This window comes from Chrysemys picta, chromosome 1 (assembly GCF_011386835.1).
Source record: "Chrysemys picta bellii isolate R12L10 chromosome 1, ASM1138683v2, whole genome shotgun sequence".
Classification (NCBI taxonomy): domain Eukaryota; kingdom Metazoa; phylum Chordata; order Testudines; family Emydidae; genus Chrysemys; species Chrysemys picta.
In genome coordinates, this window is record NC_088791.1 from 92,222,601 (window position 1) to 92,249,284 (window position 26,684).

At 47.8% G+C, this 26,684-nt stretch overlaps 2 protein-coding genes across 18 annotated transcripts in view; one reads left to right on the forward strand and one right to left on the reverse strand.

Moving 5' to 3' along the window:
* Positions 1-153, reverse strand: part of ZC3H7B (zinc finger CCCH-type containing 7B) — a 91,580-nt gene extending 91,427 nt beyond the window's left edge. For both annotated transcript variants that reach the window (XM_065579092.1, XM_065579060.1), the window contains exon 1: positions 1-153. The gene's annotated coding sequence lies outside the window, so the exon portion shown is untranslated.
* On the forward strand, positions 153-26,684 carry RANGAP1 (Ran GTPase activating protein 1). 16 transcript variants are annotated; one of them, XM_008179259.4, is made up of 17 exons: positions 153-328; positions 1,383-1,531; positions 1,985-2,145; positions 3,041-3,168; positions 4,132-4,191; positions 4,930-5,109; positions 5,683-5,817; positions 11,070-11,228; positions 11,454-11,567; positions 12,969-13,068; positions 13,960-14,044; positions 14,703-14,865; positions 15,353-15,469; positions 15,852-15,954; positions 17,995-18,083; positions 20,740-20,861; positions 25,899-26,684. In XM_008179259.4, the coding sequence occupies exons 3-17, from the start codon at positions 2,034-2,036 to the stop codon at positions 25,966-25,968; spliced, it is 1,737 nt and encodes a 578-aa protein (XP_008177481.2). In that variant the 5' UTR covers positions 153-328; positions 1,383-1,531; positions 1,985-2,033; the 3' UTR covers positions 25,969-26,684. The 16 variants fall into 16 exon arrangements, with proteins under 16 accessions (XP_008177481.2, XP_008177479.2, XP_008177484.2 ...); XM_008179262.4 differs by having other exon boundaries at positions 163-328; positions 2,007-2,145; XM_065580397.1 differs by having other exon boundaries at positions 208-459; positions 1,387-1,531; positions 2,007-2,145.

Below are 26,684 nucleotides of genomic sequence, written 5' to 3' on the forward strand. Positions count from 1 at the left end.
CAGAAGGCCTCGTTCTTCCTTTGTAGAACTGCAATTCCCGGTATGCCTCGCGGCACAGCGAGCCCCCGAGCGGTGCACCACGGGACTCGTAGTCTTCCCAAGGGCTCGGCGAACCTGGCTAGGGTCTCCAGGGGAACCACAGTTCCCAGCGTGCCCCGCGTGGAAGGGCAGGCGTCAGCGCCGCCGCGGCGCCCGGGCGAGCGAATCAGAGCCGGCAAAACAAAACTGCCGGGTTTGAAATCCTCCGCCTCCCCCCTGCGCCATCGTCCTCGGCGTGACGGGCCAGAGCCAGGCGCGTCCGACCCACACACGGCGGCACCGCGCGCAGGTGAGCGGGCCCGGGGCCGCGGCTTGTTTATTGTAGGGTCGGCCGGAAGTTGACGGGGTCGGGGGGATGGGCGGGTCCTGGCGCTTCTCCAGCCCGATCTCCGCGGGCCCCCGCCCTGCCGGGTTTCCCAGGTAAACAGTTGTTGTTGGAGGGGGTGGGTGTGCCCCGTCCCCCCGTAACCCCTTGCTGCCCCGGGGCGGGGGGGTGCCCCGTGCGGCTGGTCCTGCGTCCCGTCCCCCGGGCCATGCGCTCCGGGAGACGCGCCTCTGGCTCCGCATCCCTCCCTCCCGGTTGTTTCTCTCTCTTGCTGCGTTGCACAACTGAAGCCGCCCTGCTATTGTGCCTGCCGCCTCCCCTGGGCTCCGCCAGCGGGCCGGGCGGGTGAGTAATTGTGCGCTGCGTAGGCAGGGTTGTTGCATCACAGAGCAAGGAGGCGCTAGTCCCGCCTCTCCCTCTTACATCCTCACCTGGTGTGCTGTGCTCGGGCCGCCTCGCCAGAGAGCCATTAATCACAGCGCGATGGAGAGCAGCGGCAGGCATGATCAGGGGGTTGGAGCGTCTGACATAGACAGAAGGACAAACAGCTAGCTGTGTTGTTGTAGCCCTGTCGGTCCCAGGATATTAGAGAGACAAGGTAATATCTACTACCAGATCAACTTCTGTTAATGCTGCTATGCGCGCACTACAAATTACTTCAGTATCACTTGCGTCACTCTGGGGTGTGAATAATCTGAGCGACATTAATTATATCCATCTAAGTGCCAGTGAGGACTGCGGTATGTTGGTGGGAGAGCTTCTCCCGCTGACATAGCCACGGCCTCTCAGGGAGGCAGGACCCATCCGCTTAGAGCATCTTCACCAGAAGTGCTACAGCAGCAAAGCTACAGTGCAGCTGTACCACTGTAGTGTAGACATAGCCTGAGAGAGACAAGCTTCAGAGATCGCTTAGCTCAGCTTTGACTAATGGGTGGCCTAAGAATCCACAAAAACATGGTGTGTAATTGCCAAGTGGGGGGGGGGAAGGATTATCTAGTATAATGTAAAATATTTCCAGCCAGGATCAGAAGAACGAACTAGCCAAAGGGAAATCTTGGACTGTCTGCAAAATTTACCAGGTGTGTCAGGCTGTGGAATACTATATCAGGGAAAGAGGTGGAAAACCCCTTTGCTTGTTACAATCTGATTCCAGTACTGTGCTGACAGGTGAGTACCAGCCAGGATGTAAGTGAAAAGGAAAAACAGTTGTGTTTAACTCTGGCTCAGCTTGCAGAGGAGGGGAAACTCACAGGGCTGGATCATGGCTTGTGTTTAAAGGCCATGATTTTGGGGAGAAAGGAATACTGTTTTGCAGTTCTAACAGTATTGCAAACAGAGTAATGTCTTATGGGATGTTGTCAGGTAGTTCAGGTGCCCAATTCAGTCGTGTTGATTAACAGTAATGACTAGATTAAAATCTAAAACTTTCCCTGCAACACACTTTCAGATTCTGAAACTGACCAATCTAGTCTCACTGTCATGATTGTTACTGTTTGGGGGTTTTTTAATAGCTGAATCAACTAGATTTCTAAAAAATCAGTGTTGATAACCTGAGATGCTATTTGTAATACAGATTAAACCTGTTTCTTCAAGTCAAAGTTTTTTTGTTTATCTTGACAGTGTACTCCCTTTAAATCAACAGTTCTTGGAGGTTGGTGAAGTGGAGAAAATGGCATCCGAGGACATTACTAAACTAGCGGAGTCACTTGCCAAAGCCCAAGTGGGTGGAGGGCAGCTGAGCTTCAAAGGAAAGAGCCTAAAACTCAACACCGCCGAAGATGGTAAGAGAAAACGCTTGTGTTGGGGCAGCGTTCCCCATGGGTACATGTTAGTGCCATCCCAGAGCTGTGTTTCATGAACCTCCTCCTAACTAAAGGTGTCTGGACACAGCTGACTCCAATATGTGAGAGTCTATGTAATGTGGCAGGGGGATACAAGGGTCAGCCATCTGAGAAATGGGGACTTCTGATAGAGAAGTAACCCCTCCCCACCTTTCCCCCACCACACTATCCCAGCATCACTGCTACAACTGGAGAAACTGGTTTTGACTCTCCCTGACTTATAAATGTCGATTTTGTTCTGGGAGTGTCTCTTGTACTTCTAATACACACACTGACGCTTTAAATTGCTAGAGGCAAGAGACTTTCCTCCTACACTAAACGCTTCAGGAAGCCTAGTAAAACTCGGAATGATTGAAATGCCAAGGGATGCTAGCAAGGCTTTACAAGCTCCGTGCAGAGGGATTGGTTAGTCTCTCCTGCCTGCCTCCTCAATCCCCCTTGCCCTAGGATAGAGTGCCTCAGTCCTAGACAGGCTTGTTGTTGTTTGCCTGGGGTGCTCTTCCCCCTGCACATCTCTTGTTAGGATAAAGCACTGGCTGGGCAGTGGTGTCCTTGTCTTGCAGTGGCGCGTGGGGGAATAAATCCCTGAATCACAGTTGGAAGTAGGTTGTTCTCAAACCCGTGACTAACTTTTCCCACTAGTTTGCATGGCGATGCTCTCCCTCTTACCCCTCCTTGGTAGTGCAAAACCACGTTAGTTGTGGGTGAAAGACCTAGAGGCTGGGGAAAAATGAGTAGTGGTGGGAAGAGCGACTCTGCAACCTGCCCTTGTATGGAACCTAAGATGACCTTGGGTTAGAAAGGAGGAGAGTAAGGCTCTGCTTGCTCTGTGCAGCCAAAGCGGTGTCTAAGGAAATTGAGGAATTTGATGGCTTGGAAGCCCTGCGCCTGGAAGGCAACACCGTGGGTGTGGAGGCAGCAAAGGTCATTGCCAAAGCCCTGGAGAAGAAAGCTGAACTCAAGGTGAGATCTTTTAGTAGTACTGAAGGGGAGGGGAGGATATATTGATGAGATGTTGAAGGCCTGTCTGTTTTTGAGCACTGACCCAGGACAGGTCCCTGCAGGAGCAATACAAACTTCAAATTCCTTCCTTGTCCCACCAGCAGATAAGAATAGACCCAGGAAACTGGGCTTGTGTATGAATAAGTGGTGGCAAACCCATAGGACCTCATAACTTGGCTTAACAGCCCTGTGAGTAGCATTTGCTGAAATACTGCATTTCAGCCTTGGGCAGCGCTCCCTGGCTGAGACAAGAAAGCCATGAGAGAAGACTCACACTAGGGTAAGCCTCTGTAAACCAGAGGGGAGCGCTCCAGTAATGCAGTGTAGCCCCTTAGGGCTGTGATCTCATCAGATCTTGCAGAGTCAGACCTCCTGCTTGGGTAGGAGACTTCAAGCAAAGCCCAGAGTGCTGCAGGAAATGGTGATGGAGGTTTACCACAATGTCTTCTACCCCCTGAATTATTTGTCCAGGACTCTAGCCTGGTATTGAGGTGGGTGGGTACTGTGCCACTGGAAATGCTATCTTCTGAATGAAACCTAAACCTGAAGCCTTGACTGCTTGTGGTCACTGAGGTTTCTATGGCCCTTCTCATAAGTTTAGGCTTCCTATCCTGAGGAAATTCTCGTTCTGCATCCTTCAGTTTTCATTGGGTGTGGTAATCTTCACTTATGTCCTCAGTTCTTGTGTGTGGTTGCTGTGCACTGTTAAACAGCTGATGAATTCTACCCCAGAAATTACTGCGTTTCCTTGGTGAGTGAAGTGAATTATAGTTTTGTGTAGCTCTTTGGCATAATTAGGTGACAGGCACAAGAGCAGTGTAAATTGTAATATATCATGTCCCCTGTCGAGTGCTGGGAGCTAGAGGACCTTTGTGTGTGCTTCTGATATTTGACAGTCATATCTTTTCATCCCTCTCTTTTTAGAGATGTCACTGGAGTGACATGTTCACAGGGAGATTGAGGTCTGAGATCCCTTTTGCTCTGGTAAGTGGGAGAATTGGGGGTTAAAGTTTCAGATTTGTGATTACTCCTAACCCTAATCTCCTCTCGCTCCTTATGTTTACACTTAAAATTATCCATCCTTTCCATGGATCCATGTGCTGTCAGAGACCCAAATACAAACATAACCTCGCTGATAAAGCATGAGCATGTATGGCTTTCCCTCTTCCTCAGCCTCTGGGATGATGGGAAGAAGTGATAGCATAACACCTTCTGGCTGGATCAGTAAAGCAGTTCTTCCCCGGAGGAGGATCAGCAGTATGGCCATCTGATGGGCAGGGTGGGAAACTAGGACTCCAGAATAAAAGGATACCTTCTTAAAGCAGCAACTTGGAATGATTCTGGGATGAATCAGGAGGTGGCTTCTGTAATCTTAAAATCAAAAAGAATAATTGCTCATTTAAATAGCATATATTTGGATCTGTGAAACTTGGTGCTTGGGCAGGTGACTGAAATGTGTATGGCTCCTGTGGCCTTCTTTTAAAAAGACCTGGATAACTTCATGGTATCTAATACTTAGAGCTGTGCACATTCAGCTAATAGTAATCAAATCCCATGCTTCAGGGCACAAGCTAACTGCCTTGGCAATCAGAAAAGATTCCTTCTTCCTCATGCAGCACTGCATAATACTGGGGGGGGGGGCTCCTCTGAACCACTGGGTAGTGGTCTAAATGGGCCTGTGGAGCTATGTTACTAAAAACCGAATCCCTTATCTCCTCACAGACTGCCCTGGGGGAGGCCCTTATCACCGCAGGTTCCCAGCTGGTGGAGCTGGACCTGAGTGACAATGCCTTTGGGCCAGATGGCGTGCGTGGCTTTGAGGCACTGCTGAAGAGTCCTGCCTGCTTCACTTTGCAGGAGCTCAAGTTGAACAACTGTGGCATGGGCATTGGAGGCGGCAAGGTAAGTGACACTTCTCAGTCCCAGCTCGCTTGCATTGGTCATCCTATAAAGATTGGATGCGGGGGGCCTTATGTTCCAACTTCCCTCTTTGTTGTCTTGATTACCATCATACTTCAGACTGATCTCATGAAGTGTCCAAGATGAGCAGAGTTGGCCTATCCCAGTACCTGGACAGGAGAGTCCCCCATCAAGAGTATTCTGATGTTCTTCTGTCTGAACCCAGTGCTTGAGCCTGGCTCTGATGGAGGCTGTCGTTTTGAAGTGTAAAACCAAGGCCTTGACAATTCATGGTCACTAAAGAGCCAGGGTTGTTTACCCAAGTTTGTGTTTAGACAGGGCAAAGGGACTATTGCGTTTCTGTGCTATAAAATTCCCTCTATGGTCTCAAGTATGACTACACTGTTAATATTGTGTAATAGTGGTGGTGTAGAATGGTTCCTGTTTCCCACACCTGAAGCAGCTTCACTTCAGTGGTGTCCTAAATGCTTCCTATATATCCAGTTCATAAAACATTTCTGGGATCCTCCAGGATGAGATGCTATAGTAATGTAAAGCTGTTAATGTTGTCTCTAGATCTTAGCAGCTGCCCTGAAAGAGTGTCACAGGAAGTCAAGTGCTGTGGGCAAACCTCTGGCTTTGAAAGTATTCGTGGCTGGCAGGAACCGCCTGGAGAATGATGGTGCCACTGCACTGGCTGAGGCATTTGGGGTAAGCTCCAAAGTAGGACTTCCTCAGAGATGGGGTACAGGTGTGTCAAGTGTATGTGGGCGCTGGTTCTGGGAGTGAGGGGGGAGCAGTGTGTATTCAGACATGTATGCTAAAGAAATGTGCACTGAGGAGAAGGGTGTCCATAAGGTACTGGCCCTCAGTTCATCTTTACCCCAGCAATCTGTATGCTGCTAAAACAGTCAAGCATTTGAGGATGGTAACACCAAGAAAAGGAGAAGACTTGGTTAGAGGAGGCATAACTGAGAATAATGGGACAAGACTGAGCACAGAAAACAGGATTAGTTTCCATGATGAGTAACTACTCCACACTATAATCTGCTAACTGTTAGGTGAAGTGATGTATTGCTAGAGTATCTCCAACTGCATCACTTGTTCTGTACGCTATTAAGTTAATCTGGCACTGGGAGGGGGTGGGCCAGTTGACCAGTTAGATCTCTAATCTATCTCTCTATATCTCTATCTCTAATTGCTATGATAGCTGGCCCAGGCATAGCTTTTATCTCTCTCTCATAAATCTCCTGCAGGGGACACTACCAACTGGGGTCTCATTTCTTCCTTTAGCCCCTGTTCTGATCAAGCTGCTAGTGCTGCATTTGGGTGGGGGAATAGAAATTGGGCTATCCCATGCCCACCTTTCTATCCAGCGAGAATGAGTGAGACTGGAATTTGGTTTAGACTTGTGCTAGTTTTGGGGGACTAAGTGACAAGGAGTCTCAACGTTTCCTCACCAGCAAACCGTACATTGCCTCCCTCTTTCCTCCTGTGACCTCCATATCCTAAATCCTTTGTGCCAGATCTCAGAACACTGTGCTTTTCAGCTAAAAAGACCCATAATGATGATATACAGGTCTGACATAAAAATTAGGATTTAAATTCAGTGCATGGAAATTTGAGATACACTCTTAAAGGGTGAAATTATCCTGAGAGAGATGGGCTGCCCTCCGAAAGCTCTTCTAGGCAGAGAATGTCTGTCTTCATCCTGTTTCTTTCAGCCATGAGTACTAAGTAGGGGTGGTATCCAGGAAGGGACAAGGTGTCGCAACACTGAGCATCACGGCGCCTAAATTTTAGATACCTAGAAAGTCACAGGAATAACACAGCATTCCACAAAACCAAGTGAGTGGCCTAGGCTCCCTACACAATGAATGGGGAGAGTGAGATGCCTAAGCATGTGATCCACAAAAGTAAATGCACCATGAAACCGATGACGATATATCTGAGATCTGTTAATATTTTCATCCTCTGGACAGAGGGCTTAAACTCCCTCATAAATTTCCACCATAACTTCAACAACCACCACCCATCTATTAAACTCTCTCCCTCGAACACTCCCACACTAGCATCAACTTCCTGGACACCAATCAGCTTCAGCAATGCAACCCTGCAGACAACCATATACAAGAAACCCACATAGCAAAACACCTAGGAATCTGTTATCTACAGCCAGGTACTCAGATACCACAAAATGTTCTCTAAGGAGAAAGTCTGGGATATACAACTTGACACACTCAAAACCGCCTTCACCAAACAACAACACTTCACCAGAGAATGAGATCGAAGCTTGGATCGGGCCACCACAATAGCCCCAGAGAACGTGCTTCAATACAGCAATAAAACCCCTTCTGACTGCACACCGCTAGTTGTCACCCATCACCCTACACTGGAACTCATATGGGGTATCATCAAATAGTTACAACCTATGCTCAATGGGGATCCATCCTGAAAGAAATCTTTCTTGAATCCCCTCCTCTGGCCTCCAAATAAAGCCCCCAAACTTCTCCAAACTCATCAGAAGCAAGCTCCCCACAGACCAGGACTACGCTAACTTAGAGCAGCACCAGACCCTGCAAGAACAACAGATGCAAAACCTACAGACATATATCCACTGCTTCAATGATCATTCCTCCTCCTCTCCCCCCCACCCCCCTTTCAAGATCCAGGGGTCCTACACATGCCTATCCCAACATGTGGTGTACCTCATCCAGTGCACTAAATGCCCCAATAACAACTGTGTGGGTGAAACCCAGGCAATCACTATGGTCTTGAATGAACTCTCACAGGAAAGTAAGACAAAAACACCATATCACCTGTGGGTGAACACTTTTCACAAAACAATCACTCTATATCTGACCTATCAGTCCTCATCCTCAAAGGTGTACAACACTTTCAAAAGCTGAACCTGGGAGCTTAAATTCATTACTCTGCTAGACACTAAAAATTAGGGACTGAACAGACATTGGATTTGTGGCTTATTACAACCACCTGCAACCCACTAATGCCCTCTTCTTGTCCTCTGACTGCAGAGGTGTTAATGGGACACTCTACCTTGAATGGTTTCAGAGTAGCAGCCGTGTTAGTCTGTATCCGCAAAAAGAACAGGAGTACTTGTGGCACCTTAGAGACTAACAAATTTATTAGAGCATAAGCTTTCGTGGGCTACTGCATCCGAAGAAGTGGGCAGTAGCCCACGAAAGCTTATGCTCTAATAAATTTGTTAGTCTCTAAGGTGCCACAAGTACTCCTGTTCTTTCTACCTTGAATGGTCCCTTTTAGAATATGTTCTAACTACTTATGCTAAACTATCTGTTCCACCTTGCATTTTGCTGTGTTGCTGGCTGGGAGTACCTTTCCCAGCCCTGAAGAAGAGCTCGGTGTGGCAGGAAAGCTTGTCTCTCTCACAGCAGAAGTTGGCCCAATAAAAGAACAGATTTAAAAATTTTATTAAAGTGAATGTTTAAAATTAAATATACATAAGTTAGGAGGGAAGGTACTGTACATCTGGGGTCAGGCTTGGGTTATGAGGGATTACAGGTATCCGTTGCAAGGGTGAAGAGATATATACATATCACATAACCGGCATAGACCCAGATTGGGGTGCAAGAGTTTTTCCAGTGTCAGTGGATAAGTGGGCTCGGGTACACCACCCATGGAATGTATAAAGAGTCCAAGTCAGTAGCGGTGTAGCAAATGAGTACATGGGTGGGGTGCGTCCCTTGGTTCGTCAGGGAAGGAAGTGGGTTATTTCCCTGGTCGGCGGTCTCAGTTACTCAGTGTGGTATTGGCGGTGTCCTGTGATGTGTTCCGTATAAATGTCTCTGGACCACCTGATGGTGTCGGACACCATGAGCTGTCTCATGAGCCGGGCGTAGCGTCAACCGACTCCGCACGCTCTCAGAACCAGCTCGTTGTGGGGGTCCCACGAGCCCAGGGCACCTTGTTCCACAAAAGCCAACATGCTAGCTGAGCAGCTACCTAAGCTAGCGAACAGGAGATGCCAAGAAGAGGGGTGTGTGTTAAGCCTTACCTAGGTCTCAGAAATAGGCACCTAAGTCAATGGAACTCGCTGCCTGGAGACAAGCATCTAAGGCCTTTTCTTGCAGGAATGAGTTAAATGCCTGTCCTGTGCAAAACAGGGTGGTGCTGCTGGGGCCCACCTCATAATTGTTAGTTCGGTGGGTAGAGCACTGACCTGCCAGAGAGGGAGAAAAGCGGGAGACCCCTGTTCAAATCATCTGAGTGTTCTAACCACTGAGCTAGGGGGTATTCTGATGTGGGGCTCCCTCAGTCTCTCCTGTCGAAGCTGTTGCACTCTGGATAAATAATGGGAGAGTGATAGGAGCAGGGGGACTGGACTCCGGGCCTCCCGTGTGGGTGTCCTGACCACTGGACTACAGAGTCATTCCCATTCTTGCTCATTCTGTCTGTGGATAAATACTTAAAACAGTCACTGGGCCAGATAGAGCAAGTACATGAGTGAGAATGACTGACTGTAGTCCAGTGGTTTAGACACCCACTTGGGAGGTGGGAGACCCTGGGTCCAGTCCCCCTGCTGCCATCACTCTCCCATTATTCATCGAGAGTGCAACTGCTTCAACGGGAGAGACTGAGGAAGCCCCATATCAGAATATCGCTTAGCTTACCGGGTAGAGCTCTCTTCTGAGAGGATTTGAACAGGATCTCCCACATCCCAGGCAAGTGCTCTAACTGTTGAGCTAAAAGTTTTATACGGTGGGTACCACCTCCTCCAGACTTGGAATGGGAGCTGATCTGGTAGGCCCTTCACCTGACTTCAGGGGCCAAATGCCTGTCTTCCCCTGGTTCATGAATCGCTCTGGGGCTTAGGCAGCCTGAGTTATGTGTCTGCCTAGAGGGAGACAGCATCGCGTGTGCCCAGAGGCAGGAACATAGGTGCTGAGGGACTCTGAAAAACATATTCACTGAGTCAGTTTAGGCACCTATATGGTTCAGCAGGAGTTTTGTGGACCACAGTGGTGCCAAAACTGGGACTTAAGTGCTGAAGTATCTTCTTGGATCCCACCATAGCTGCTCACCACATAACTCCCAATCCAAGGCAACAGGAGTTGTAGGCACTTGTTATTTCTCTGGCTCATGTCTTGCAAATGTACATTTTCCATCACCTAGTGACTTTTTAATTGTCTTGCATGCTGTCAAATGTGCCAGCAATAGTGTTGCAGAATCTACTTATTGGTGACCCCATCAATATGTGTATTGTTGCATTTAAATAGGTAGATATGATCCTGCCTGTGTAACAACTACAAATAAACGAGACTCTCTATCTCTGGATATTATATAAGTATCTTCCTAGGCCTGTCTTACATATTTATATAATGCCATTAGGTGTGTGGACAAAAGAGAATTCTGCACATATAACAGCGCTAAACCTGCGTGCAATCCCTAAAACAATGACAGGTTTGGGGTTTTTTTTCCATATAGCAAGGCACTTAGACTTGTGTGGGCTAGTGTCTTATTTTCGTGTTATATATTGTATGTGCCCTACTGCACTAATTCCCATTTTGGAGGGTTTCCTTTGCGACCAGAAGGGCCAGAAGCAGAACTAAAAAGAAGCAAAAGATTTTGATTCTGCCAAGTGGTCATGTGCCTTGACCTGGAAAGCAGCTTCTTCAGACACTTCTGGCTTATAGCCCCAAGGCTCAGTCTCTGGCCAAAGAACAGATGGAAAATGACATCCTAAGCCCTGACACCAAATAAAAACATCCTTTCCTACCTTGATTTGTCACTGGAGGCATAGCTGCTGGGGTAGGAGGAGTATATTTGTAGCAGTTAACAGGATTGCAAGGGTTCTGGCGAGTGATGTAGTGGCCTCACTGTGGGTGGCAGAGAAGCAACTTGTAAGGTAATCCCATGGGATGGTGGTTGTCTCTGCCTGTGTTAAAGTGTCGTTTCTAATGGCTAATCCTGTCTGAATCTAGCTCATCGGGACACTGGAAGAGGTCCATATGCCACAGAATGGAATCAACCATCCTGGCATTACAGCTCTGGCCCAGGCCTTTGCTGCCAACCCTTTGCTGAGGGTTATCAATCTGAACGACAACACCTTCACAGAGAAGGGGGCTGTGGCCATGGCAGAGGTGAGTTACTAGCAATTGCATTGGGTGTCTCTCTCTGCTCCCTCCCCATCCCCCCACTCCCGGTTAACAATGGAAGGGTCTCTTCAGTGCTTTGGGACCGAATGTCCTTGTGAAGCAGGGAGGGAGAAGAGGCTCTTTCTTCTTTGAGTATGAGTGAGTTGATCGTTCCCTCTATCCCTCACCTGAATTTCTGCCTTCATGGACGTGCACTCTCACTCTCTGCAGACGCTGAAGACTCTCCGACAGGTGGAAGTGATCAACTTTGGGGACTGCCTGGTGCGCTCAAAGGGTGCCATCGCCATTGCTGAAGCAGTCAAAGAGGGGCTCCCTAAACTAAAGGTATCACATTCTGCTGCTCCATCTTCAAATCTCTTCCCAAAACACCCTGTATGTTTCCCCTCCCTTGTTCTATGTCCACTCCCCCGCGCCACCCTGTAATCCTAAAACACAGTACTTCCAAGTGCAGGCCCGTCTAGTTCTACAGCTCTGCCTACTGCTGATCTCAGAGATGTGATCTGTGGAAACTACACCTCACAGCATGCAGTGCTCCAGCATGAGCTAAGTGGTGGTCTGTTCAGACCCAGGTTGAACAATGTATTTAAAGCCACTTGTCTCATCTACTCTGCAAGTTGCTAACAAGGTTCTTGGATGGGTTTGGAAGCAGCCGTTCTAAACTACGGGACAGCATAAATCAGGAGGGGTACAGGATGAGTGACCACTACAGTAAGTTCATAAAATGCAGTGTCTATATCTCCGTGTTACATCTTGGATGAGACCCCAGTTCACTAATATTTGTATTATCCTGGCACCTATGGACCCCATATTGACTGCAGTTCCTGTCCAGTACCATACCCTACTATTTCATTGTCCCTACAGTACTAGCATTTCTGTCAGCCTTTTCCAGGGTGTATCTTACTCAGTCACCTGTGAGGTGTTTGGTGTTCCTCTAACTCCAGCCATTGCATTATTATTTACTTGTATTACCAGTGCGCTTTTGGGTTCTGGTCCATGCCTAGGGCTCCTTTGGCCTCAGCACTGTACAAACACAGAACAAAAAGATTGGTCCTTGTCCCAAGGAGCTTACAATCTAAATAGAAAATAAGAGACAACAAATGGATACAGACCAACAGGCAAGTGAAAGAAAACAGTGAGACCATATTAGCTACGCAAGGTCATCTAGTGCAGAGAGTTGAGTTAATAACAACTTGCCTTGTGAGTTTGAAAAAAAGTGTCCACCCTGTAGTAGTACCCATAGCTCAGGCCTGTACTGTGCCCAGTGGAAGTCACATTTTAAAAACAATGGGGTTCGTTCATGAATACACCTGTTAAAGTAAAACACAGCCATCCTTTCTCCCGGATCAAAGGATCCCAGGATTAATAATAGGCGAAGGGAGGAGGACATCAAACCAAAATAATCCATTCCAGAACAAATTCCCTTCAGCTGTTTAATATTACATCCCTTCTCAGGGATCATCTCATTCAATATGTCTCAAGGGAGGTGGCTGCCCGTTGAATAATTTGTTCTTATTAGCCTGTTGGCCTATCCATATTGTTTAGTCTTTGCTCACTGCCTGAGTCCCTTCCAAGTCTTTTTATAACTTAAAAAAATATTACCTCTGTGCTGAGACCAGCTCCAAAGGAGAGAATTCCTTAAACAATTCTGAGCATGCCAAGCTGGTATTTCTAATGGAGAATTGGCATACAGTGTCCCTATAAAGCAACTTCTCCTCTGCTTCTCAGGAACTGAATTTGTCCTTCTGTGAAATCAAACGAGATGCTGCCCTGACTATTGCAGAAGCTACTGAAGATAAGTCTGAGTTGGAGAAACTGGATCTCAATGGTACGTGAGCATGAAGTTAGATCAAAGCTTATCCAGTCCATGACAAACTCTAGAAACCATTGGGAAGAAGCCTGTGGGATTGAAATATCTGTATTGCTGCCAGAAGTGTCTCTGAATAAAATATTGGTGCTGCTTAGAGCAGCTGAACCAACTAAGTGAATAAGCTCTTCCCTCTTCCCCTAGGCTTTAGTGGTTATACTTAAACCTCTTGAGCCACAGTTTCAAATCCTGACTGCTTATCCCTGACACTTCCTGAAGTGAATAAATCTGGGTTCCATATGTCTGTGCCTCTCTAGGGTGAGAATTTAAAAACAAGGTCCTGTCTGCTCTGTATTGGTATTAAAGATCCATTGATGTTATTAGTTTTGCATCGAGGTCTGCTTCTATGTGCTTGGTCACAGTTTCCCGCTCCTTGTGTTGATTGTTGCCTTCCCTCCCAGAGGTGGCTGCATTTCTATGGTACTATACATATATAATTTGAGAAGTGCTTCAGAATCACCCAGGATTAAAGGAGCTGTATAAATGTACAGAGAGGGCAGTCTCCAAGACTCAAATCTCTTCTGGTTAATTACATTTTTCCTTCTTTGAACTTCCCTTGCAATTGGATTCTGTAATGTTCTCCTTGTCTCAAACTCTTGTGTGGTGTCTGAGTTGGTAAACAGCTGATAGATTTCAATGACAAGTCTGCTGTCCGAGCAGTTTATAAAGTTCTTTGGGTGAAAAGTGTTTATAGAAATGCAAATCAAGCCGCCGTCCTCCCAGCCAGACACAGGTTGGATTTATGGACTTCACTGAGTGCTCTAGTTAAACTTTTTTTTTCTCGTGACAAATTCAGCACCCGATCTGTGAATGTGTCCTCACCCCCAAGCTGACTTCTCTCTTGCATCCTAGGTAATGCTCTGGGGGAAGAAGGCTGTGAACAGCTCCAGGAGATTCTTGAAGGTTTCAACATGGCAGATGTACTGGGGTCCCTGAGGTAGGCCATGAGAAATGGCTGTGGCACGGGTCTGCTCACCATTCATGTCAGAGCTCTGGCTGTCTGCCTTTTACATCTGTTTCATGCGAGTTCCTGTTTTTATGGGGTCTGGCACTACTGAGAGATGTTGGATTAACAGGACTGGAGATGGAAAATTTCTATCCCCAGTATATATGCAAGTCCCACCCCCTCAGTGTACCTCACACCTTCATCTGGAGGGAGTTCCATAAGGGTGAGATGAGAGCACGGTCTTCGTGGCCTGCTCCGCTCTTGACTCTTCTGCCCACACTTGATGCAGCCTGCTCTGGTGTTTTGTGGACACCTGTCCACTAGGAACTAGGTTGAGACTCTCACCTCCATTTTACCCGCTGCCAAAGGGCTGTCCGATGGGAACCAATCTGCCCCTGCTGGTCTGAGGCCAGATTAGAACAGGTGACCTAAACATGCCAGGCCCCATAATCCATTGCAGTCCCCAAAGACTCACACTCACTGCCCTAGAAGTGATTTGCTGCCAGTCACCTTAGTGTTTTAAGGCTTGGAAGGGTCTTACTGCATTTTGTAATGACCTGAAGAACTATTCTCAGGAGCCAGTGCATGACCAGGAAGTCCGTATTGCGGGGCTGCTTTTCATGTGAACTCTTCTCTTAATCCTTTTTAGTGATGACGAAGGGGAGGACGAAGAGGATGAAGATGACGAAGGAGAGGACGAAGAGGATGAAGATGACGAAGGGGAGGATGACGAGGAGGAACAACAACAGCTGGAGGAGAGGGGGCAGGGAGAACAGGAATCGTTGCCTTCTAAGAAGATTCTTGACTCACATGTAAATGTGCTTTGAGGGATAGCCAATAATCCTTTATTGGGAGTAGGGGAAGGAGGTTTGAAATGGGGGGAGGCTGTTATGAACTTGTAGAGAACAAGTGGGGGTTCACATACCTCTTCTTTGATCGGAGGGATGTGTCAGAGCATGGGTGGAGTAAGAGAGGAGAGGGGAGAACAATTCCTCAGGAATGTTTGGTGGTGATCTGAAGAAAATTAGCAGGAAAATCTTATTTCTTCTGTCACGTTCTGTAGCCACGACAGCACTGCCTGGAGCCAGATAGTCATAGGGTTTGCAGTATAAGCTTTCTCCTCACAGCTTAGCTAGTGCCATTCCTATCCTGGGCTCACTTTTCCCACCCCTTCACAAGCTCTGACTGTGCAGATAAGTACTGACCTGCAGCACCATCGCCCTTTCCTACACATTCATGCACCCACAGCTCTGCTGGTGCTCTGCAGAATGAGCTGGGATCTGATTTGCTCTTTTTCAGGACTCTACTCCCGTGTCTCCTTCTCCTCCTGTGGATGTTGCCACGTTCCTCGCCTTCCCATCTCCAGAGAAACTGCTGCGACTAGGGCCCAAGTGCTCTGTTCTGATAGCTCAGCAGGTAGGTGGGTCAGTGGCTTTCTGATGGTGTGGTTGGTACGACATGTATTGGGATAAATTGTTTAACCGCCAGAGGTGATCTCTTCCGGGAGTCTTGTGACCTGGATTAGGGTCCTCCCATTGTCCAAATGAACAGAATGGAGGCTGACACTCAACTTGAAGCTGCATGTCTATGAAGCAGATATGGTGCCAGCCTAGCAGCTGCATTTCATGGCATGGCTTATGCCTCCACGAGCATCCTGATACAGCCATGACAGTTCCTGTCATGTCCAGCCAGTTGGAGGCAATTGTTGCACTACTCATTGTTGCTTCTGTAACAATCGTGTCTCTTCTGCCCTCACTCTGCCATGCACTTAATGGCTCCTGCTTTTTGTCTCTTACAGACAGACACATCTGATATGGAGAAGGTGGTTACAGCTCTCCTGAAGATCTCTTCTGTGTTCAAAGATGAAACCACAGTGAAAACAGCAGTGCATGAAACAACAGGTGATGCAGTCAGTGTCTCCATGCAAAGGTGTGGGCTGAAGGAGCCTAACTTGCACCTGTGGCTTCTAAAGAGATCCTAGGGATGGCCTCCCTGGACCATGCCATTTTTCTGGTAGTTCGATCTCCCATGGCAGCCAGAGGAAGACGGTTCTGTCTCCGTACTGTGCCAGATTGTGCAGTGCTGTTTTGGGGGGAGTGAGGGTGTGAAACCTCAATAGATCTGTTTATGCCCCCAAAGCATGACGATCAATATCCCTTATAGCTTAATTAGTATGGCTGTGAGTGTTACTCTTCCTGGCATTTTTTGGTGGGGGAGATGGGATTTATTAGGTGTTTTGGTTTTGTTTTGGCCTCAATATCCTGTCAGTGAGTTCCATAGATTAATGATACTGTAAATAGAAAGTGCCCCCTCTATTCCTGTATCTGGGAACAGTGTAAATAGAGAGCACCCATTTGGTGTTCTTTGTACTAGTAACTGTCTTAGATCTTTCGTCTCTTTCCAAAAGGACTGGGGCTGGAAAGGTGTGGGGCGGGGCACAGAGGCAGTGCGGGGGGACCATGTACCCTTTGTATGCTGTGGCGCACAGCACTGGTGCACAGAATAGTAGAGGAGAGATTTGGGTGGGGTGTGGCCTATGGACTGTGTGAATCCACTGAGCAAAACCCTCCTGTGGAAGTGTGGATGTTTCCATAGCCCTGAGGCTGCTGTTGTGGCTGCAAAAGGTATGTGAAGGTGCTCGGTGTACTGCCGCGGGGTTGAGGAGGAGGAATTCTCCATCCATTCTTCCCGAAATCCCCAGTAGCCGTATTCACCTACATGCAGTCTGCTTATTGGAGCTGTGTGCGGGGTTCAGGATTTGGCCCCTCCCATCTGGCATCCCTTTAAAGTCTCTTATACTGATTTACACAACTAGCTATTGCCATTAACAGACTCCTAGTGGGTAGGCAGGACAGAAACCACTAAAGGGCTGTTCTGTGCACACCAATAATGTCCCTTGTCACTGAGGCAACAATCTGTGGTTGATTGTATCAAAGGCTGTTGCAAGGTTCAGCACGACCAAAATGGCCAGCTGAGCTTCCTCTGAGGTCAGCAGGAGATCACGCATGGCTCTGCTAATCTCTGCCTCTGCTCCTGTGGGTGACTGACACCCACGATGTGACTAGTGTCCACATGCACCTGGAACTGAATACTCTTCGCCTTCTCTAGCAAGTTCAGGTCATATCTGGCAATTGCTGCAGTGTCAAGAGATGGCGGTTTCAGGGTGAGGCATCTGTGTGTTGAAGGAGGGCTGACCCTTCCTGAGGGAAACATTGATAATGTCTGACAGGGTACCGCAGCCACTCCGCTTTCCTTAAGTTAACAAGTGGGGCGAGGGCCAGAGCCACAAGTGGCTGATCTTGAGGAACTCTGAAAACCACAGACCTCCTCACTGGAAACCAAACCAAATGCACACCCAGTGGATGACAGTCCCATGGGAGCCTGTTGCTCTTGTCATTTTAAAGGCCAGTGAGACCAGCTCACAGCCAAATTGTCAAACCCATCACAGCGAGAGTGAGGCTGTGTGCTACCCAAACGCATCCAGATCGACCATTCCTTGCATTGTCTCTGGCTGAGGTCAATTAACACTTCTTGGCCTCAGCCATAGTTCTTCTCTAGGCCTTTATGCAGCCCCCATACTAAAGACTGAACTCCATGTGACTTCTTGGCTTTCTCTCTGCCTCATCTCTTTCAACTCCCAGCACTCACTGGTGGACTGCAGTAACCTCTGGCACCAGAGACAAACAGGGTATATAAAGGGGTGTGGCCTCCCACGGCCCATCTAACAGCTGATTATAGTCAAGGTCTCATGTACTCAATGGCAAACTCGACCTAAATTCTGCACTGAGCCCCCGGTCTGTGTGGCGTCCCAGTGCAGTAGACTGGAGATTGAGGCAGCTTCAGATAAGCTGAATGTAATTGAATCCAATAGTGAAATGAACAATAGTCACCACAGTATCTCATGGTGCTCTTCAGCTTTACACCTTTATTTCTCTCTCTAGATGCCTTGATGAGAAAAGCCTTCACTTCTGCAACGTTTAATTCTGATGCATTCATCACCAGCCTGCTGATCCACATGGGCCTGCTCAAGGTGAGAGGGCAGGCGGGAGTTAAAAGTGGGCTGTGATGGGTGAGCTGGGCTGAGTTCTGATTACATTTCTGGTTAAAAGCTAAGGCTTGCTGGATTGTGGGTAATCATGTTCCTGTCTCCATGGCAACAGTAAGACTCCTATGTATGCCCAATGCCTAGGGACAATAGAAAACTGCAGGGATAACAAATTCCAGAGTGGGATTATATTTGGGTGGAGGGCATGGATTAGCTGTTCCCAATTCTGTTCTACTTGGTCTATCTTGTATATTCACGATCAGATATCTCTATAAGGCAGGAAGGGGCATACAGACAAACTGGGATGCTGCTGGACAAAGCTTTTATAGAGTTAGGAGTTACTGGTTGTCAGACTCCTGGGTGTAGCCTCATGAATATCTATTCTTCACCCTGGTATCCAAAAGGGCCATCTTCTCTTTTAAAAGGACCACAGCAAGAATAAATGAAAGACATCTGACTGACACTTTCAGTTTCATTCTATCCAGTGTCCTTGCTAATGCCTGGAGCGTCCAGTTTGTGGCTGCACAGAATACAGTAAAACCTGTTAGCAGAATTATTCTTTTTGAGAATCAGTTGCAAATTAGCTAACCGCATTAGAACCTGCACGTAGGCTACAGCATGAGCTGAGCTGAAGGGGGATTGGAGTTGTCTCCATCGGCAAGCTCAGAATAGGCTTCAGTGGTCTGGCTGTTCTGTCGTCATAGATCAGTCTGAAGCATCTCGGAGCCTCAAGGACTAGAAACATCTGAAAATAAAGTCTGGAAAAATCAGCAGAAATACTTGGAATACTCTAAAGCCACAAAACTTGCATCATCTTTTCGATCATGTGGCTTTCTGGGGTTCTCAGTGATGACTCTGAACCTGGGGAAATGCACAGCTGTGACATGGGTTAGGGACTAAGACACTTCCTTTGGATGTTCTACTCTGTTCTTTCTTCCTCGGTCCCCCGCTCACATGAGGCCTGGTCTAGTCCTCTGCTCCATGGACAGGGTTTTTTCTTTCCCACCCTGCCTCAGATTGCAATCACTGTGGAGATGCAGAGATGAATTGGAGGGTAGAACTTTCTTGGGGCTGGGCTTCAAAGTAGAGAATTGATTGGGGGAGCAGTATCAACAGTCAAGTCCTTTCTTGGCTGACCAGTTGTTGATTGTGATCCATGTGCATCTATGGCTCAGGTTTGGGGTGGAGAGGGAGGCTGTTTCCATACTTCTTTTTCACTCGAGACTCGAAGCAATAGCTAGGGTCGTACAAACAAAACACACTTTCAGCGTACCCTAATGCAAAGGGATCCATTCAGGAACAGGGAATGCAGGGCATCCTGGAAAGCTGTGATTCTGAACAGGATATAGGAGTTGTGGTGGACAAGCAACTCAACATGAGCTCCCAGTGCAATGCTGTGGCAAAAAGGGCTAGAGTAGAGGTAGGGAGGTGACTTTACTTGTGTATTCAGCACTGGTGAGACCGTCAGTGGAATACGGCATACACTTCTGGTGTCAGCATTTTAAAAAGGGTGTTAAAAATTGGAGAGGGTGCAGAAAAGAACCACAAATGATTCAAGGGCTGGAGAAAGTGTTTTATATTGAGCAACTTGAAGAGCTCAATCCTAGCTTATCAAAAAGAAGACTAAGAGGAGACTTGATTCATGTACAAGTACCTTGATAGGGAGAAAACACTGTGCACGGAGGGGCTCTTAAATTCAGTGACGAGAAGTATAACAGGAACCAGTGGCTGGAAGTCAGACAGACAGTGTGCCTTGTTTCTAGTTTGAATTGAACAGTGAGGGTGATTATCCATTAGGTCAAACTCCCAAGGGAAGTGGTGGATACTCCATCTCTTGGTGTCTTCCAATCAAGACCCTTTGGCCTTTCTGGGAGACATGCTTTAGCCAAACACAAATTATTGGGCTCCATCCAGGGGCTACTGGGTGAAATTCTGTGGCCTGTGATAAATGGGTTGTTGGACTAGGAGAGCTAGTGGTTCCTTCTGGCTTAAACTTGGAATCCATTCTGGGAGCGACTGGAAACAGCATGCTTGGGTGAGAGAGGGGCCTACAGGAGGGAATAACTGCCCCTTTGGATCTAGCAGGAACTGTAGGCTTCCTTCTCAGCTGGAGGGAGGGTCCTGACAGGGTGTCTATGCAGAGGAAGGTCTAGAAGAAACATGCATGTGCACTGTCTAAATTGCTTGCACCTCACAAGACTGTCAAGCCCTAATTGAAACAAACTGGAGTCTTCCTGATGCCTGTGGTGGAAACATTTCCCTTCAGGTTGATTGCTCATCTCCTAAATAACCCAATGTGTATAACACAGGGGCCAGCTCTCCCTCCTGCTGCCGAGGGAAAGGCTAATTCCAGCAAAGAATTAGATAGTTGTGTGAATAACCGTAGCATCTGTCATGATGTAAACTAAGATGATCTCCAGAACTAGTCCTTTCCATGACTTAGTACGGAAGCTGAGCCTCAGCTGGAGTCAGGTTTCTCCCTTTTTGCGTGTATTGTGCTGTGGAGGGTCGCTTGCCTTTTAAAGGCATCAGGGGTCGGTCAGTCAGACAGCATACTGGATTAGATGGAGTGAGGACTGCGTTTGGTGTGGCAGTTACTATGTGCCTGATTTTTCTGTCCTTCCTCATCCCCGTCTGGCAGAGTGAAGAGAAGATCAAGGCTGTCCCAAGCCTCTATGGTCCTCTGATGACCCTGAACCATATGGTCCAGCAGGATTATTTCCCCAAATCCCTGGCCCCAGTTCTCCTGGCCTTCGTGACAAAGTGAGTATTGCCCCTTGCCAAGCAATCCTGTTCTACAGGAAGTTAGACACCTCTGCATATGGTTGAGTTAAAAAGAAAAATACATACTCTTCCCTTTGAGCCTCCAGTGGGCGGGGGTTCTAGAATAAAAATGTGAACAGCTTAAAGGAAAGCTGTTCCTATCTTGCTTAGTCCAACATTCAAAGCTTACAAGGTAAGAAGCACTGATCGTGAGGAATGAACTGGGAAACTGACTTTCTAAAAGTGGTCTTAAAACTGACATTTATGCAGAGGCAGGCAAGTTAATGAATAGTGATATCAAGTGACCATAGCAGTGTCTTAGCCCAAAGGAAGACTAGGATCTAATTTCCAGTCACAAGTTTAATGAGTTAAAAGGACGCTGCTGAATCAGATTTAGCCCCAAATGTATAGCTTGGCCATTACAAAAGTAACATCCAAGATTAATATTAAAGTTTTCATGACTTCAAGTTCCAATGGAAACTTCTTGAATTCCCATGCATTGCATTTACAAATGAACACTGCCCTGTTGTGACAGGGCATGAGAGCTGGGAAATAAAAACAAAATTGACAAGTCTGTTAATTATCTTTGGAGAGAACGGCAGAAAGTAAAGATCATGAATAGTGAAAATTTTAAGCCTTGTTCCTTTTTTTAAATTCTCTTTTTAATACTAAAATATTTCTTATAACACAGATAAGGCAGTGCTGCTTAGAGTGTCAGTTTTAACAGTTTCCTTCTAATACTTATGCAAATGTTGTTTAAAATCATTAAAAGGGAAAGTTTTAAATTTAGCCCTGGGGCAAAGTTACAGATTGATAGGGCATTGGTCTCCAGAGCTATTCTCTATCTCCCGCCCACCCCCAACAAGTTAACCATGGAAGCCACAGTGGAAACTTAATGTTTGTATAGCACTTAGAAAAACCAAACCAGTGAGTCCCCACGCACTCCGTTGCTGTAGATAAGTGTTGGTATCCGTCTCTTCACTAATGGAGGGGGAAACTGAGTCCGAAAGGCTGTGACTTGCCAAATCAACACACAGTTAGGATCCATGTCAGGGAGTTTGGTGGGTTTCTTAATCTGATTATATCCTGTTCAGACTGCACTGAACAGTGGACACCTTTTTAAATAAGTTCCATAACCAAGCTAAAACTTGGGGCAGGCATAAAGCTAAAATTGGCCAGGTACAGTATTTATTCCATGTATTCCCAAAATACTCAGAGGCTGTCATGAAGGTGAGGATCCCATTGTGCTGGTCACCATACAAATACATAGAAAGACACTGGCTTAAAAGTTGTCCCTCTCCCCAGCCCTTTGTAAGTCGTGCACACTTCTATATAGCTGGCCTTACTTAATAGCTAAATGGAAGGGCTGATAGTTAACTGGCTGCCCTCTAGCCGTCACAGCAGAGATGTGAAGGTGGAGATAGCTGGCCTTGCAGGGCCAGTTCAGGGGCTCATTCCACATGCAAAGGACAGTATGGCTATAGCTGCAGAGCTGGCTGGATATGAAGCTGCCAAAGGATGATCAAACCTGGCTCCTGTAGCAGTATTGCAGGTTGAGCGGGGGCTAGAATTCGAGTTCCTGATTCCTAACCTAAGGGGGAGAGACTATGGGAGCTATTCACATCTCTCCTGCAAACATGCTGTGCACTGTTGTTGCAGTCCGCAAAGGAAGGATGGGGAAATGGGGCTGGTAGTAGTTCCTGCTGAAGGGGGGCAGGATGTAATAAACAAGCTGCCGTAGCAGTCCTGTCTGTTAGCTCTCTTTCCTTTTCCCAGAGCCTGACCTGTAGCCCCACTCACCACCTTGCTGGCTCTGAAGCAGTCCCTCCCCAAGTAAAGAAGAGCAGGAATTGTGCTGTCCCCAAGCCCCCAGATCACTGGATCTGTCTGCACTATGTAAACGAAATGTTCAAGGGAGAGGCGTTCCCATCCCAGACCTTCAAGCCGTGTGCTACTGCCTGTGACAAAAACATGTCTAAGTAAAACTGACCTGGACGATGGGCCACGCTGAGGACTACTTGTAACATTCACTTCTAGTGATCTGCTGTGGAGTCAGGTGCACCATTAACGAGCTCTTCCTCCAGCATAACCTCTGACCTGAGAGTGTCCAGTGGCTGCGTACTCTGAGAAGTTCATTCACAGCACACTCTGCCCTGGGTGTGTGTACACCCCTTTCTTAGGCTCTGGGCCAGCAATTAACCCTACGTATTGCTCTCGGAGCTGTGCCCATAGCGCATTAAACACGGTGGCAGCCATGATTTTGCTGCATTTAGATCAGTGGTTCTCCACCGATTTACCTCTCTCCGTATTATGTGGCCACATCCACGCTATATACATACTACCTGTATGGCCCTGAGGGTCTCACATGCGCCGCAGCTGTGTGCTGACAGGGCTGTAAGTGGGCCGCAGGTTGAGAACTACTGATCTAGATGTTTGGATACCTCAGTGACAGGCATGGTGTAGATAGGTAGCGCTTCCAGAGTGAAAACGTGGCCTCACTGATGTCAGTGGCAAAACTCCTGACTGCGGCTGTAGCAGTATTTCATCACAACTTTGCTTAAGAATAGGGAAGCAGAGAAGTCTAGTTTTGCTGGGGGGAGAGGCGGTGGCGGCGAGGGGAGGAGGAGAAGCTAGAGGGAGGAATGTGTGTGTCTTACAGTGATATAGTGTCAAATCATAAAATAGCCCAGTGACTTTAGCAAAGGAAATGTCTTAACACATGGTGAGAGCAAAAGGAAAAAACAAGCTAGTACCGAAGCTGCAGAGTCAAGCAGTTAAGCCATGCCATTGTCCAAATGAGAACTTCCTTCCCAATGCTAATCTATGGGGGGCAGTAATATGGGGTGGGGGATGTGCGACAAGCCCAAGGCAACATTTGCTGCTTCAGGGCTTGCTCTCTCTGCCGTAACACCTCACTCCCGGCTGTGGGTGTTAGAGGGAATCGCGAGCTATGCAGCTGAAAACTTTGCAGAGTTCTCTAGTGATTTGCTATGTTCCTTCAGCTGCTCCTGCAGTCAAACCTTATGTGTCCAAAGGACTTCACCAAAGCTCTTGGTAATCCAAGGTCACCTGTGTCCCTTGTTTGCCTGGAGCTCAGATGCTGAGGAGCTTGTCCTGTTCTTGTCCAAAACTAACGGGCTGGTCCAGCTCACTACAGAGCCAACTTTTGCTCATTGGAGTGCTCAGGTAACAGCCTTGGTCAGCCTCCCTTGGGAATCTAGTCAGACCCTTCAGCTCATTGGCCTGAGCTTCCATGGTACAATAATCCAGCCACTCCAGCAGCTCTCCTGGCCTTGTTAGACTATCAGCTCCTTTGTAATGGGCTTGTGGAGCTACAAAGTTCTTGTGAGCTGCTTCAGGCAAGGCAGCTGTCGCTTACTGTGTCTCCAAGCTCCATTACCGCTCAGTAGGAGAAGTTATAAATGCCCATAGCCAGGGCCCTCTGGGGGCGAGGAATTGGCCACAGAACTCACTCAGTGTGACAGAATTTTTCCTTTTAAATTGTTTCTAGCCTTACGATTGTTGAGTAAGAACCTAAAAAAAAAAAAGTAGTGAGTGTAAGTGATGCCCATCTGACTCTGCAAAGGGCCTGAATGCAGTGGCCCTGATCATCTCAGATGGGGGTGCTTAGGGCTGGTTCTCTGCCTGGAATTTCTAATTCCCCACCCCCCACAGATGCTGCAGAATTCATTAGCTGGCTGCAGACAGGCCCCCACCATTTTGTTTTGTGTCCCTGCTCTGCTGAGCTTTGCCTGCGGCTGCCTCTCTCAGCTCCTTTCCCCACAAAGGGAAACTGATTATGTACAGTGCATGCTCCCTTCACTATTCTATAGAGCCGGGCTGCAGAGAGCCCAAGGTAGAATCCAGCTGAGGAGAAGAGGGAGCCTTAGAAGTGCAGGCTAGTGCAGCAGAGGTTCAGGGAACTCGGATACAGTTCACTTCACTAGTTCAAGCTCCCCTCTTTCTCTCATGCACAAAGCCTGGAAAGGAGATTCCAAGTTAAGCCCCACACATAACATCATAGCTGAAGCCTGCAGAGCTGGGCTGGCTGGAGAACCTGGTGAAAACTCCATCATCCAAAGTCATGTAATGAATTGTCCATCAGTGTGCAGCTTCAGCAATGAACCACTTGGGGGCAGGAAGGATGGGAATGAAGGGTAGGGCATGGAGATGCAATCCATTAACAGTGCTACAGAATTTGGTCCATTGGACTGCAGAGCATACGGGGTCCTGTCTCTCAGCAAATACCGTAAAGTGCACAGCTAACAGCTTAGCAACAAGGAAATACTGCTCAGTCCCATATTTCAATGTTTCCGGCTTCATTTGAAACCCACTTCTCCCTCAGACGGAGCACCGCACATATTGCTGTTCTGTCCTTGGGGGGGAAGCTGGTCAGAATGTTTTTCATTGGTGGTATTGGATTCAAGTTCTTCAGGAAACATCACCTTGGGGTGGGCACAAAGCATGGAAAGTTTCAGCCTAAGCAGTGAATGTGTTCAAAGGATGAGCCTGTGAAAAGCGGAAACCTATCGCAGCTGTAACTGTAGCAACCTCTACCCTTACGCTCTGTACAGTAGTAAGAGAGGCCAGCTGGCTTGGTAAGTTTCAGGAAAGGATGAGAGAGCTGAGGAAGCACAGTATAGCTGTAGTTACACTAGAAGAACCATTGTAGGGCCAATCAATCCTCATGCTTCAGGGCACAAGTAGATCACTTGTTTAATACAGTGTGACACAATGCACTGCATTGGTGGGGGGGTATTTTCCTCTGAACCAGCTAGCGTTGGCCACTGTCTGATGTGGGATTCAGGACTAGACGGAGCAATAGGCTGATTCAGTGCAGCGATTCCCATACCTCGTCCGACCCTGTCTCTGAGTAAGAGTGAAGTCCCTTGCAGGTAGATACTCCAGCTGGCTGGCTCTTGAGTTCCTGGCACCATACTGAGCCCCTTAACCCACGGAGAGCTGGCATTCAGTGAGTCAAAGCGCAGTCAGGGGGTAGCTTTTAAATGAACTTTGTCTCTTCTCTCCTCTCTCCAGACCCAACCGTGCTTTGGATTCCTGTTCCTTTGCCCGCCACATGCTGCTGCAAACCCTCCACCAGCTGTAGTAGAAGCGCAGCTCTGCTCCTTCCCCCTCATAGGACTTTTATCAGCGAGAGCTCTTAGCCAGCTGGCAGGAGAGGATGTCAGCGCCCATGGAAACATGCTGTCTGTCTCACGGGGATGTCCATCTTTCCTTCTGCTTTAACAAACTCGGAGGAATCCTGCTGATATTTTTTACTTTGTTTTTCCATTTTTTTTAATTGAAGGCCCCACTTCCAAAGTGCATCCCTGGGCTCCAGCGCCGGCAGTTGTGCCAGAACTAGTCCTCCTGGGGCTGTCCATGAATTGGAAAGAGGGCCCCATTAAACTCAGCACTGCTGGAAGGGGTTGTGCCCAAGCTGCTGTCTTGCAGAGGGTGCTGGACACGGGCTTTCTCTGAAGCAGTAGCAGCAGCTGAATCAAGCAGGGCTTTTGCATGGTGCTGTGGCTTCCATCTCACGCTGCCCTGAGCCACGCACCTGGAAATGGCAGCATCGGATTGCTCAGCTGCCTCCTGCTGCTCCAGGCTTGGGAGAGGGGGATGCTTCCCCCCTGCTCTTGTATTCCCAATCTAACTGGGAGAGGCCGATCGGTATTTTAATCTGCTACTCCCCTGCTATGCTAGAGTGGAGCTCCCTCGGGTAGGGCTGGCCCTGGTGGTCTTTGCCTGTTCATTGTGATACCGCCATAGCCTGCATTCCCCCACCCCCATTTCCCCATTAAAATAGGCTTGGTTTAGAAA